Raw genomic sequence first — 15,544 nt, forward strand, 5'->3', positions numbered from 1 at the left:
TAATGTCATGAAGCTATCATGAAATCAATAACATCATATATCTCAAACTATGTGGACAACTGAATTACACTTGGTTGTACAATATTTTACCTGCTGTCCAAAAGTACTGTAAAACATGATATATTCGCGGCATGAAATTTTCGCGAATTGGAGCTGACAGCCTTTTTCGCGGCATGAAATTTTCGCGAATTGCCACTGGCGTTCAATGCATGTAGTGTAGACAAAAACTTTCGCGTGCATTTTAATTTCGTGAATTTCGAGAGCGCCAAAATTAAAATGCACGCGAAAATTTCTCGTTTTACAGTATCCAATGCTTACTTCTCTTCAGTCAAATTTAGTAATTTTTAAAGGATTATCTTTACTGATTTAATAATCTGAAACACTTTCTGTTATGAAAAGATGTGCAGCATATAGCATAGAAAAGAGATTCACCTAAAATAATTTTTAAAGGCAAATTTGAGAAAAACACAACATATCATGCAACCTTTAGGGTAGCCATTTTGATTATCAGGCCAGATTTCAACATTTTGTGCTGCAATAAATTATGTTATTGTTCTGGTCATATTTAAATGTTTGTCTTCGTGGGATATCATTTATCTTGGTGAAATTTTCCTACTTCGCTGATTGGAAGGACCCTTCGTAAATCATAGTTTGTAAATTTAATGACAAAAGCTGCTTGAAATCTTTCACTTGAGAGGGATATGAATCTACAATAATTCTATAGAAGTACTGATCGACAATAGACATATTAACATTGAACAACACCCAGGGAAGCTATGCAATCTGAAGTCTAGCCAATCGTTTAGTGTTTACGCATTTCTTTAGCCCACACGAAAACCCAAAGAAACTGACTTTCTGCAGCAGAACTAATTTGTTCAGTCATCAATTCAATCGTCTTTTAACAGTGTGACTGTGTCACCACTATAGAGTAGTAACTCAATAATACTCAAAGGGGGTTGTGAAATCACCATGGACATGTGCGGTCTCTTCAATCATTTTGGCCACGCCCATACCCCCACCACCAACTCTGCAGGTAATATAGGTAGAAACAGTACGGGGCTTTCCAAAGTGGCACAATATACCAAGGACTTGGGCTGCCTTCCACCTTCATGCTGAGCATAGCTTTTGCACGAGCTCTGTCACCTCGGTACTCATGCAAGATCCATCTTACCCAGGGCAGAATAGCCACAGGTGGAAGAGATGTACCACAAATGAAAATGACCCGCAACAGCATATACATGGTGTTGATGCCAAACCTAGTCAAAACACTCATCAAGCTGAGGCAGAAAAAGACAGCTGCTGCAAAGAGATACCATGGCTGCAAGAAGAAGGTTTGCTTCAACGGGGTCACGTTGGTCACAAACGACACCAAGCTCTCCCAGTCCTCAGGATCCATCTCCCAGTTTGCATCCAGTCTTCCACACACCATGGCCAGAGATGAGCAAGCAAAAGTTGTAGGCTGCTGGTTCTTAAAAGTTGTCATCTGGCTCCTCTTCTTCTGACTGTGGCTGATACCTGACTGAGCATCCTCCTTGGAGAGAGGCCAAGAGAAGTCATGTCCAATCACTGCCACGTTTTGTTTGCCTTCACAAGGATTAGAAGGGAATGAAAATTTAAGAAAATTTGATATCAGTATGAAGAAGAGAATAACAGATGGAATAGGGAAAGAAATCTAGTAATAATGATCAAGCTTCTGGCATTTCCCTATGACACAGACTGTTCCTATCAACCTGAAACTTTTGAGACATGTCTGACATATAAAAACATTCTGCGCAAAAAAAAAAACTTGATTCCAATCACTGGAATGTCATATTTCATGGAAAATTGTAAAGCGGCAAGGGGTAGATTACAATGTCATTGTTGGAAATCTACACAAATTAAATTACTACTGTAAAGTAATGCCAGAGCAAGCAATATGTTCTGACCTGGATTGTTAGAATTCTTTATGTGATACATCTACAAAGGCATTGATAAACTGGTTCAGTCAATAAATGATATTCAGTAATTCCATGCTTTGCTACTGTATACAGTACTTGAGTAATTCAGAAGGGAAAAGTAGCACATTTCCCTGGTATATTTGCAAAAACTTTGATACAGCACAACAACATAGGTTTATTTTTGGTTTGCCAGTTTTTATTCCTCAGTACATTAGGTGTCCTTCTATGTGATTATGGAGAAAGAAAAACATGGATCAAATATCTAGAGTAAAAAGCCTGACTCCAGCTCTGTATGATCTGCTGAGTCACTGTATGAAATTTGGGCGTCGACAAGCAGAGAAGCTGTCATAGGCACCTTCAAATGCATCAATCCAAATTGGTTTGTCATGTCCAACCCTCAAACTACACCAATCAAGCAGTTCCCAATGTACAACAGGTATTCCCTATAGTACACATACAAGCATGTAGCAACAATAATTAAAGCTCTATCCCTTCTATTTCCAGTTAATGCAAAACAAACACCAGATGCAGGACAATGAATACTACATAAGCCATTATTTTTGCGAGGGTTTAATCTCTGTGAATCACTGTTGGACCGCAAATTTAACCACATGCAAAAATGTTGCCCATGCACTGGTTTAACAGTGCACTTACGACGACTTTGTGTCAACTTACGAAAAACAGCATCTTGCGAAAAATGTCCATGACCTCCTACTTTGCAAAAATATCTGCACTCAAAAATTACAGCTTATACAGTATTGTAACCCTATGCAAGGCTCACTTCAGCCTTTGGCTTAAAGCACATATTCTATTATGGGCACAAACTTTGACTTATGCTACAACTGACCAATGGTATGTTCGGCATGTGGCAGGAACTTGTTGTAGAGGGCATCTGTGACATCTGTTATCGCGAAACGACGATTGTGAATGGAGTGACAGAGGATGATTCCATGCAGGCGCCCTCTTGGCAGTCGGAACTTGTCCACGTCATTGTACGGCAGCTGGACAAATAGGGCTTCTACTTTAGGAATTCTGTTCAGTCTTGAGAGCAGCCCACTGACATTGTCCCGCCTGGCAGATGAGCAGACCCCAATTGTAGTTGACATCCTGCAGATGATTACTGGAGCTTCTGTGGAAGATGAGTATCATTCTGTCACTTCATGCAAGAAATATTAGATACAAATAGTCTGCAAGACATAGACTAATTAACCTATGCCATTTCACAGTCCAAATCACAATATTTATATTATATTGGATGGCTATGAATGGGATACCAGGGAATATTGCACGAGTTAGGGGCAATATTGCACGAATCGAAGATGAGTGCAATATTCCCTGGTATTCCATGAATCAATGCCATCCAATATAATTATTATCACCTCCAATTATGTAGAGAAAGCATAAACTGCACAAAAACACCAGGCTTCTACTCGTCTTTGAAGTTAACTCGGCAGTCACATCCAAGCGCTGAAATGAGGAAGCCCCTAAAACTGCGTATTAAGCGATAAAGCAACTAGCAAGATGTTTGCGCGCTTGTGATGAAACAAAAGCGCACTAGTAGCAAGCGTTTGTGCACTCAGCAAGCGCTCGTGCAATACGGTGTGATCTTGAACCGCCAGTAACAATGGTAGCCTATGGGGAATTAATGCATTGGCCTATGCGTTTAGTTCAATATGCTCTGATATTGAACAGTAAAAACTGAACGGACAACGATACGCGTTTTTAATGCACCGCTAAAACGTCCTATATACAATAGATGATAATGCCTCACGTTGACTGGTATTCAGTGAGCCTTTTGCATATTTGTAAGGCATTCCTGTGGCATATTTATTCATGATGTTTCTTCAAGTATAACAGTTTGTATTTCGATGTCTGCCCTTTTTTATCAATATGGGTCAGAATTTTGTCTGCAGTCATTGTCTAAAGTTATAATGTCTAATTTTGTCATGACATCCAGCGACAAAAAGACTATTTCAAACATAAGGCACTGTTACTGTCCTTGTGACTTTATTTCCAAACAAAGTGATTATTTACTTCTGATCCATATTTTGTGTTTGAATTTAATCAGCTACTCTGCAGACATGTAACCAAAATGGATATCATGCAAGATGAATTGAACTTCAAATCGTTTCTATCAATTTTCAGCGATAGAGTTCATTCCCTATAAACATGAAATTGCCAGTTCATGCACTAAAAACAGTCTTGATTACAATTGGACCACTAGATAGACTGGGCAGAGTTAGCATACAATTGTATAACACTCATGATATTACAGTCATCCACATATATATTACGGTACCTGGTTGCTATATGTTGAACTGCATCACAAACTTAAAAAAAAAAAATACACTGTATCATGCATAGCTGAATAAATAAGTTAATTTCAGGATATCTTGTGTTTTCGAATTAGAATTAAGTAGAAACAGGTTACTCTGTTGAAAGCTACAGAGTATTCAGCTTTGAAGTTTGGAAGCTGCAAATAAAGTATGTGTCACACACTCTTCACATTTTTTTTTGTAGACCCACATTTTGCTCCATCTGAAAGAGATTTTCTCAATATCCACCCATGGACGACACTTGTGACCGTGTGCATGAAAAAACTCAATAAGCTGTAAGAACAGTAGTTGCTATGCTACTTTGACATAAGAATGTTCTTACATTTATAAATGTGAACAGTTTCAAACACATCACTACCAAACAGTGGTTGCCATCTCTCCAGGTGGCTCAGTGCTCTGCCTGGTGCTCTTAAGAGACTCTTGTCTTAACTTCAATCCCCTTTTCTGCCACATATCTCAAGAGTAGCAGTCCTAGTAAATCCTAACATTACAAGTTTATTTTTCCATCACTTATCATTTCTTCATCATACACTTAAAGGCCAAGAGTGACCTTTTTCAGGAGATGCCCTTAAAGGGACTGTACAGTACTGGTTGAGATGAGGATTCAGCTTAAAGTGACGTCTTGCAAGATATTTAGAAACCACTCTATGAAATGTTAAAGGGCATACAATTCTACGGGGAATCAAAAGTCTATTTGATGAAAATCAGTTTTGAAATGACTGAGATATCTAAAAACAAGGAAAAACAAAAAGTTCCTAATAAAAGTTGTGGCCTGTCAATGTTATCAGGGTCACTTTTTTGGATATCTCAGCTATTGGAAGGCTAATTTTCATCAAGTAAATGTTGAATCCTTCTTGAAATTACATGCTCTTTCATATTTTGTAAGAGGTTTCTCATTATCACACACACACACACACACACACAAAAGTTATAAATTAATAAACCTGAATCCTCACCTCAACCAGTAGGCAGTACTGTGCAGTCCCTTTAATGTAAGAAATAAAAGTCAATGAATCAAAAAAAAAAAATCTTGGATGTCCAACAATTTCATGCAGGATCAAGCACATCATTTGCATTGTATCTGATGCAGAGTCATACGGTGCAACATTAATGCAGTTTCATACTCCCTGCCTTGCATGCACACAAGTATTCCTGGTACGAAGTACATGTAGGCCTACGTACAACTACTAGCCATGGCCCAATTCAGCACTGATCAGGCTATAGGGTGAGAGTTTTGTTGTGGAAGAAGCCATGCACGCCTATAATAATGCCAATGGGTGAAAATGCAGACGGAGAACACACGCCGCTGGCAGAGTTACATAAGAATACAATACCGAACTCCAGCCGAGTGCGAACACTTATTCTTCTGTTTCTCTCTTGGGAGTGACCGCAACACTGTTAGCTGGTATATTATGTCACTATCCAATCACACTATTACAACTTAACAGTCCGACTATTAGCTCAGAAAGGCAGACACGTGCAGTGCTTACGTCCTCGGACATGATGATTTTACCCACCACGTCCCTCTTACCCATACCCAGGCCATCGCAGGTGGTGCAGTGTGGCAGGGTAATCAGTACATGTAGTAATAATAATGGCAGGGCAGAGCCAGAGCAGTGGCAATCTTGAAGAGGCTACCCTGGATAAAGAAGACCTTATTCAAATGTGAGTACAGTAGGTTTATATCTCAGGTCGCGACAAAATTACTAAGACCGATAAATCTGCCTCTTGTTTGGAAGCCTTTTGTTAAATAAGAGGGGCAGATTTATCGGTCTACTGCAGTTCATTTAAACCGCGTTTAAACATGGGTCATGGGCTTACCAGAACCAGGGAGTCGTACACGCAAGCAGGACAAAATAGGTGACCTGGTGACGAGGGTGGTTGTCTTGGTTGTGGCTAAATTGCTGACAACATAACAGACGAGTTAAACAAGTGTCTCAGTTGAAGACAACTCCTTGATATCTGGCTGTCGCCACCGCACCGCTACCACGCGGGCTATCAGCAGATTTACTACGCAAATAACACGATGTCTGCATGCATGGGGCCGAGAGGAGCGTGAGTAACTGTTACAGGCGCGACCCGAGTACCAGTTCTGGATCGAGATAGCCAACTTTAGCTTTACCTGTAAACGCGCATGCTCAGTGCTGGTCTGTGGCTCGGGGAATCCCCGCGTTGTTGTTGTTGTTCTTGTTAAGATTTTCACAAAACGTGAATATTATTGTACATGTGCTACATGAGTGTACACCTTGTATTTATCCCATTGATTCAGTGTCATATTCTTTCTCTGCTCGGCCATGAACGTCAATGCCCGTTGGCGATCGCTGATGCAGTAAGCCCACTGATCTCGATGGAAATAGGCCTAAGCGATAGAGGTCAGTGCATGCATGAGTGAGCCTCTTACAGCAGATCTCCCCGGCTGCATCCCGTCGCTAGGTGCAGCGTGCATGTGGATGCGCTTTATCAAATATCCTACGTAGGATCTTTGTTTATAGGGCCTATCCAAGCCATTCATTATGAAATGATGCAGATGAAAGTTGTTTGCCCCGTGAACTTTTACCGTTTACAAATCTAGTCAGGTTCCGTTTGCATATTCCGTTGGACGTACGCGACCTCTTATAAAAATTGTATCATTCAGTGTGGATATTTAGGCCGCGTGCATGCTCTGGTGATTATAGCTTCTTTCCAGTTTTCATGCTCTCAGCATTATACGTCGCACATTTAAAGAAAAAAAAAACCAAATAAACAAAACTAACAAAAAACCCGTATTCTTTATCAAAAGTGTAGCTATAGGTAATTGCTAATGGCAGAGACATTCTAAACACTGGCTGCCTCACTCGGTGAAGAGCGCTAATACTAAATCTTGAGATGAGAGACTCATAAAAAATGAAGATACACATGCTTGACCAATGAACCATTTTAACACATTACACTTGTGCGCATGACACACTGTGAGCCTTTAGTTCAATCCAGTTAAACTTTATTTACATCCAACATTAGGTACTATACATAATACTACGTATACACTTAGCAAACTATATGTTTAACAGTCTGAAGAAGTGCAAGTCATAGATTATGAGAACTAAAACTAAAACTTGTTTCATTACTTTGAATACGCATTAATAGTATGATATTGTGCTTCTTAACTTTATACTTGATTTGTCAAAAACTTTATTTATAAATCCACAAATCACAGTGTTTGTTACATTCTAATTCAATTTCGTATCTGACTAACTCAATGTGAATGCAAATAATAGATTATTAATAACATCTCTTAAATTCACACTGTTGTCGTGTAAGTATCTATGTCAACATTGAGGTTTACGGAAACACTACACTTATGACAAATAGTAATACACTGTAGTACGATGTATATTTTCTTAAGATATGAAAAATAGAGTAAGTTGTAACTTGTAAGCGGTGTCAGTAATTCTTGCAATGTGAGAATCAATTTGATTTATATTTTGCTTTGACAGTCATCTTGCATAGGTCTGCAAGTCTAAATTTTATGATTTAATGCAATATTGCAATGCTGTGACATTCTCATAAAAATTAATTAGGTGCCAGCCTTTTTATACATTTCTTGTTATACGGACGGCTATATCGGAGTGCAATGCATGTAAAACAATGTATTTACCATGTAGATTTATACAGAAACGCAATGAATACAATTCGTGAAATTGAAAGCTAGTAAATGATCTCTTATACTCAAAGATGAGAGTCTTGCCCTCACCGCTTCCCCTTTCTCCCATTGCACATCCTCTTTCCTTCCATAAATGCAGTGAACATTTTATTTTACAAAGGTTAATTTTTCACACTCCTTTAGTAGTTATATTGATGCTATGTCATTATTGCTAATCAAGCTTTTTTGATGGGATCAAATGACCTTAATATACTTAATGTTGTGTCTTGTCTCTTGTCAAAATGGAATAATATTTTTCCTGTATTGTTCCAATGTTTTATAGTTCTTATATTTGATTTTGTTTTATTGCTCCACATCTCAAACACAAATAATATGACACAATCACTTGAATAATAGACTACAGACATAGCGTCGTAATTCAAGAAGAAGACAAGAGAAGACAATTTATACAAACATGAAATATGGGGGACCTATACTAAAAAGCAGAGCTTGTAGATGTACAGGTCCCTTGATGAAAATATTCGTCTTGTTAAACAAACAACCTAGTAGGGAAAACTATGAAAGGAAGGACGGGACGTGAAGACAAAGATCTTATCAGTAGTGGAAATAAAATGAAATTAAACTAAATGGTCGATCATACACAATCTGATTCATTCAGTCATGTTGTCAATATCTAAATATTTGATTATCACTTAACAATTTAACTCACCGGCGTTAAAATACTGTTTACCATTAGGAACCGTGATTTCAATAATGTTCGAGTTATCACATTTTCATTCATAGGTGTAGGTCAGGTGTATCACAAAACCTCCTACAATCTAAAAATTTGCATTAAAGCCTAAAATATAACGAGATATCACTACAATGTATTTTCTCTCTAAATCATGAAAGCTGTAGACATTTTAGTCGATGCGAACATGAAGTTACTTCTGTTCCCTTGAGAGACAACATCGATTCGAACCTTAAAGAGGCCTTCTTCTTTAGATACTGAGTTCTGCATTTTCTGCCAGACTGATACTGACAGAGCATTCTTAGTAAAGCGAGTGATCAATGACTAACAATCATCAAAGGATGCTGCTTGTACGAGGAGAAAACTCAATGATTCCAAGAACATGGCTGTTATCAGTCGTCTTCAAAATAAACTTATATTCGATTCAAAAGATGCATCACATAAACTCGTTTGGCCCAAAGTATGTTCCGCCCATTTTACCGACAAAAGTAAACTGAACGCTTGCGAAAGCAGTAACAACAATATCTACTCCTGCATTTAAAAAAAAAAAATAAAAACCTGCTCACTCTGTCAGACCTGATCTTTCTTCACCAGTATAGACAATGGGTGGGAACGTTTTGATCTGGCCTACAGCCTGTACTTATATCTCAAGCTCCAATCCTGCAAAGTTGCCTTGAGATGGTTTCATGTGCATGCGAAAGCAATGCAGAATATTCGATGCAAATGTCACAAATCAGGCCTACGATGTGCAGCAATGTGTGCATGTCAACAACAATCTGATGATGCAAAATTTGCATGAATGTAGATTGATTCAACTCCACTGAGAAATAGACTTTTCAACTCAGATCATATTTCTTCGACAGCCAAAATATAAAGGGGGTGAAGTATGTATTACAAAGTCATCCTTCTTTTCTGTTTCCTAGATTGCAGGATTTTTCTTACAATGTTTTTTTTTTCCTTTCTTTTTTCGCTTGAGCCTACAGAGGGGGAGAAGAGATAAAAAAGACGTTTTATGTTCGCAGACGAGATTTATGAAAGTTGCCACTTGATTTTACATTTACCTGCAGAACGAAGATATATAATTATATACCAACTTATCCAATGTAAACGACAAAGTACAGGGAAAGAATAGTGACCTTCCAGTAATATATAGAGCAATGTATAGTGATCTGATTGCCTAACTTTTCCTTTTTTCACGACGCCATGATACACTCTGATAGCAAGGCCTTGTTTTGATGGAAAATATGCATAGAAAATGGGCAAATATTGGCATAATCTATTATGCAAATACAGGCGTAGATTATAGAGGTGTTTTGTTTGATAGTTGCAGTTAATTTCTGTATATCTCTATCACAAATCATGAACAGGTGTTGATGTAATAACTCTTATGAAACATATTTATATATCGCGGCAGTGTGTTGTATACAATCTCGAAACCTGCCAGCTCTACAGTCTCTTGAATACCAATCTGAAAACATATTTCCATAAGCGTCACAATAATGTGCACCTTGTTTGCTCCGTTAACTAAGCTTTTTTTTTTTCAATACGCCAGAGTATACATTTTGATGGCAAGATTTTGTTTTAGGGAAAATAATATGCATAGAAATTGCCAATTATTTACATAATTCATTAGGCAAATTAGATTATTAAGGTGTATATGGCTATATATGCTTTATATTTTGCTATATAGTTTGCTATATAGTTTTTGCTATATATAAAGCTGTTTTTTGTATGGTTCTCTTTATCACACCAGGTACATCAACTTCGGTTCTGATTTGATAAACTATAATGATTCACATTCATTAGTATTATCACGGCAATGTATTGAAGAATCTCGAAGTCTGTCGCTTCTATATCCTTTTGCATAGCAATTTGCACACGTAATTGCAAATATTTTTATTCATATTTTTATGAATTGGTTGATAGGAAGACTCTGTTTCGGGAAAAATATGCATAGAAATGGCCAATTATTTGCATAATTCCTTATGATCAATTACGATTCCAATTCATATATTGCGCCAATGCATTCTAGTAGAAACATGCCAGTTCTAGTAATAATCCTCTTGTATACCAATTTGCATGGATATTTCCATGAGTGTTATTCAGCTCTTTTGAATTAATTGACTGTAGGATTTGATTTTGATTGGACTCTGAAATCACCATGTACTTTTTGTTTGCCCGATAACTTGCAAAATGAGTAAAAACAGAAGTGAACAAGTACTGTGTGCATATGCTGTGATGCATTACTGTATCAGCAGCAACTCCTAATTTGCATATTTCACTTCTTAAATTGCATTATATAAAGTGAATATTATGAATAATGACTTAGCCACTGTATTGGCACATTCATTACTGAAATTATTACTATTTCTGCCTTTCCGTTGGGATCTTATGGAAATTAAATCATCGAACACCGTAAAAAGCAATGGATCTGGCGGCCATTTTGTTCATGCAAATTAGATGGCTTTTACTCCAAATTCCGCTTGGGAACCGGAATTTTAGATTCAGCGTACTTGAATTATACAAAAATAGACCGGTACCCAACTTTTACCAAAAATACCTCTAACATTCATATTTTCCCCAAAGCCCACTATATAGACTACTAGTAATATGCTTTTACAATTAACCCATGAACGACCTGGGCAGAAGCTTTACTTCATGAAGAATTTAAACCATACATTATACAGTATTAAACGTGAAGCCACATCATTGTACATGCTCACTATCACTATCTGAACCAATTACGTTTCAATGAATGCCATATTCCTGTAGTTGAATGCTGTTACTGTACTGCTGTATATCTCATCCTATATTGTTACTCTATACTCATTGTTGGGTTGGTTCTTCTTTTTTTTTTTTAAACTGTAGTGCAAATAAAGCTCTTCAATTTTAACTTTGCTTTTCATCATAATTCTTTGTTTCTGATGCAGTATTTTTTACACTTAAATCTATATGACTTGCAACAGTCAATGAAGTCAACAGTGATTGTGAGTTGACGTTTTCCTTTATTGTTTACCACGAATCACCTCTATGATCCATTTCATGAACACCAATACCAACACCAAAGGAAGAATGGCCAATTGCAAGAAACTGGGGATGATGGCCCTATTACCATCATGATCCGCCATGTTACCAGAGTGATCTAAACGAGACAATCGGGCGGTCGAGATCTTTGAGACGGTGGGGCGGACTTGAGACACAAATTGGCGTAACTTTTCCACGTCCTCCGGGTCCATCTGAAGTGAGGTATCCAACCTACCACACACCAAGGCGAGAGCGGAACGTTGGAACGTTGTCGGCTGCTGGTTCATAAACCCCTCCATCATTCCCTTCTTTGTTTCACCGTGGTCCTCCATTTCCTCACCCATCGGCCACTTGAAGTCGTGTGCAATGACAGATATGTTCTCCTTTCCTATGTAGGATGGTATTTTGAAAGCAAAACAATGGCATGCAATTAGATTTGTGATACCATAATGTAGAAAAAGTACGTTGTATCATCATCACTGGTTTTGGAGCAATACTGGACTATAGCAACATACAGTATATTAAAAGAAGAAAAAGAACAGAAAAGAAAAAGATATCGTACTACTATAGAATCTTCAAGGAGGGCCATATACGCAGCATGGAGCATGCAGTAGGGGCAGTTAATTGCCCCCACCCCACATCTCCTCCCCTCCCCCCCCCCCAAAAAAAAATGGCATTTTGTAATATAAACATTGAATATGGCCTACAATGTCGAAATATTGTTAAAATCGGAAATATCACACTTCAAACACACAAGTTTGGGATTTTTTTTTAAGAGAAGAGGGAGCTAGTGATCCCCCTCCCCACCCATGATGATTTTCTGCGTGTTCCTGATAATGCTTTGTCCCAAAGTATCATATTTTCAAAACGTAGGTAGGCCTACAGTGAAAAAAAAAAACATTAACAGAAGAAGCATTATGGTTAAATGTTAACAAATATTCAAGAACAAAGTCTGAGTGATGTGATAAAGCATAAAATAGGTCAAGAATCACAACCCATCTTTTGCACAACTCTTACCTGAAAACCATTCACTCAAATGACCATGGGGCAAAATTTTTGGAGTGATTCACAAAGTCTTTTAAAGCAATGTAAATTTCATTGATTTAAGAAGAAAGAGTTAAAAAGATTGCTGTTGCGACAATTAGTACGTTATAAGGGTAAAAAAAAATACTCACCACGCAGTTCCAAGATTTCTTCTCTTTGTTCTTTACTTTTGTACAGTGTATCACATTTGTGAAGGATTGTATTTTGATTTTTGTTAATGTGTCTTGATTGAAGGGTGCTGTTCGTTATTCCGAAGGTTCGCTATTCCGAAGGTTCGTTATTCCGAAGGGTCGTTGATCCTAAACACGCAAATTCCGTATACATAGAGGTTCGTTAATCCGAAAATTTGTGGCGTTTTTCCGAAGGTTCGTTATCACGAAGATTGGTTAATCAGAAAATGAAATTCGGAACAATGAACCTTCAGAATAACGAATCTTAGGAATAAAGAGCCTTCGGAATAACGAACCTTCGGAATAACGAGCTGTAACCTGATTGAAATCGGAAGATATGAGATAGCAGAGGGGACTTCTTATTTTTACCTTTTGCCAGAATTTTACTACGCACTTACACATGTTACTGTCTATCATGCTACAATGTATTTGTATTTTCCTGTGTACAGGGAGGGTGCACCTTGCTTTAATAGGCAGCAAGCATGAGTGCTTTTTAAAGAGTTACGGGGCATATTATTCTTACTCAATATGTTTTCATTGTTTTGATGCAAAATAGACATGAATTTAAAGGCATTTTTACAATGGGAGCATTAATTTAAAAAAAATATTCGAATCATCACATTTGATACATATAATAGGTTAGTTGTATCACAAAACATCCTTGAGCTATACCTTATAAAATTTTGCAATGAAGCTTTTTTTTTTTCTAGAAACAATTTTACTATATTGTTGATCACATTTTTGGCAAATTTAATATTAGCCCTACTTAACATTGATTATCAACAGATCATACTGATTAACATTTTGACACTTCATTTTTTCTATCGCCTGACTCACATTCTAAGACTATTAATTTTGAAGCGCTTCAGCTGGGTGTTTTGTTTCATCTGCAAATAGTAAATAATGCCTTCAACGAGAATTTTCCGAATTCTCTTTACCCACGACGTCTTCCGCGTGTCGGAGAAATTCGTTATAGAGGGCGTCTGTCACATCAGTGATCGCAAAACGTCGGTCGAAGATGGAGTGACACAGAATGATGCCGTCAACATCACCTGGCGTCATCCGAAATCGGTCGAGATCGTTATACGGAAGCCTAATGCATTTGATTTGCAGGTCCGCAATGCTGTTGAGCTCTGTTAGAAGAGCCCGGATGCTAGATTCCATTGGCGTATAAATTCCTAACCTGGTTGGCATTGTCCAGCGTTTAGGTTTCCTAGTCAAAACAAAAATCAGTAGAAAAACGAAACATATCGACACTTGCGGGCCCACTGTATTATTTAAAGGGGATAAATTAACATCAACTGCTTTGAGGAATACGTACCGACAACCAAGCACTTATATTTGCTGGGCAATTACTTTAGGTCATACCGTCTTCAATACGTCTTTAATTGCTACTACTCAATCCAGAAATTATGTATGATAATAATAAATAATATAAGGAGACATCGTTTATTGAATGGGCGAGTGTATGATGATGTTTACACCAGACAGTGATGGAAATATAAAGTGGTCTATCTCTACAGTTTGGACCTAGGCCCAAAGTACACTGCGACACACAAACGCACGCACACACACACACACACACACACACTCATGTACACATGTCCTCAAAAACGTCACGGTGTACAATATGTTTAATGTGAGCGAAAACTGTGGTACGGACTACATACCAAATTAGTATACGATTTTATAAAATTCTCTCTATAATTATACGCCTTAAACTTACCGTCGTCTTATTGCAACAAACTCTCTGTCTAGGTGTTAAGATCTGTGTGTTTCGTCACTACGGCCCACCAAAATTTTAGGCCTTGTCCGTCGTAAAACGTTGTCTGCAACTCCTTTTTTCTCAAATAGATTGAGCGATAGTGACTTAGTACTGGCTATAAGACAAGAAATGGCATCTAAGGATCTTGGGGAATCCCCACTCACTGTTCGTGCCATAGACAGCGCAGCATTATATTCCTCTACTAATCATCAATAATCATTCACGCCTTATTCACGCCTTTAATGATATGCTCATGCGTTGTCTGTTAAATCACCCCCGATATAAGGATGCAGTATTTTCTTTTTTGCTCTCTCCGTCTCCCCTTCCATTCTTTGTCGCAATACGCAAAAATCACATTATGCTAACAAAGTCAGTGTAATTATTAAAGCTCTCTTTCCCTCTTCATTGTATACCACGATCAGTTTTGTTTCATACGCTTGCTGAATAAAGATGTTAAATTTCATTCATCAGGATTATCCAATCCACTCAGCAGATTTGGCTAGTACATGTAGTTGCATGCCATTTGAACTGTGTGTGCGTTTGTGGACGAACATTCACTTGAATATTTAGCAATCATTTTCAAACCCAGAAATTGCACGTATGCATGTGACGATTCCCATATCACTTTGACACAATTTCCCATGTGATGACTGTGATATCAAATTGGATTCAGATTCAGGTGTTTACCCCTTAAAAATCCCTATTCACTATAGACAGTGGCTCTGCTACAAGTAAATAGATTATACTGGACATGCGAATCGAATTTTTGATATATATATATATATACATATATATATATATGGATTTCAGCATTTTCGTTCAACAGACTTTCACTTTTCAGTTTGCTCTCGCTTTTGGAGTATGTGCTCACTAACAGGGGCCACGGAAACGTAGGTCA

General features: G+C 37.8%; 1 protein-coding gene across 1 annotated transcript; it reads right to left on the reverse strand.

Moving 5' to 3' along the window:
* Positions 1-944: 944 nt before the first annotated feature.
* Positions 945-14,075, reverse strand: LOC140245628 (uncharacterized). Its single transcript, XM_072325193.1, has 4 exons — positions 13,820-14,075; positions 11,756-12,055; positions 2,785-3,075; positions 945-1,584 (listed from the first exon to the last, which is right to left on the reverse strand). Exons 1-4 carry the CDS (start codon positions 14,073-14,075, stop codon positions 989-991), a joined length of 1,443 nt encoding a protein of 480 aa, XP_072181294.1. The 3' UTR covers positions 945-988.
* Between the last annotated feature and the right edge of the window lie 1,469 nt (positions 14,076-15,544).

This window comes from Diadema setosum, chromosome 2 (genome assembly GCF_964275005.1).
Source record: "Diadema setosum chromosome 2, eeDiaSeto1, whole genome shotgun sequence".
Classification (NCBI taxonomy): Eukaryota; Metazoa; Echinodermata; class Echinoidea; order Diadematoida; family Diadematidae; genus Diadema; species Diadema setosum.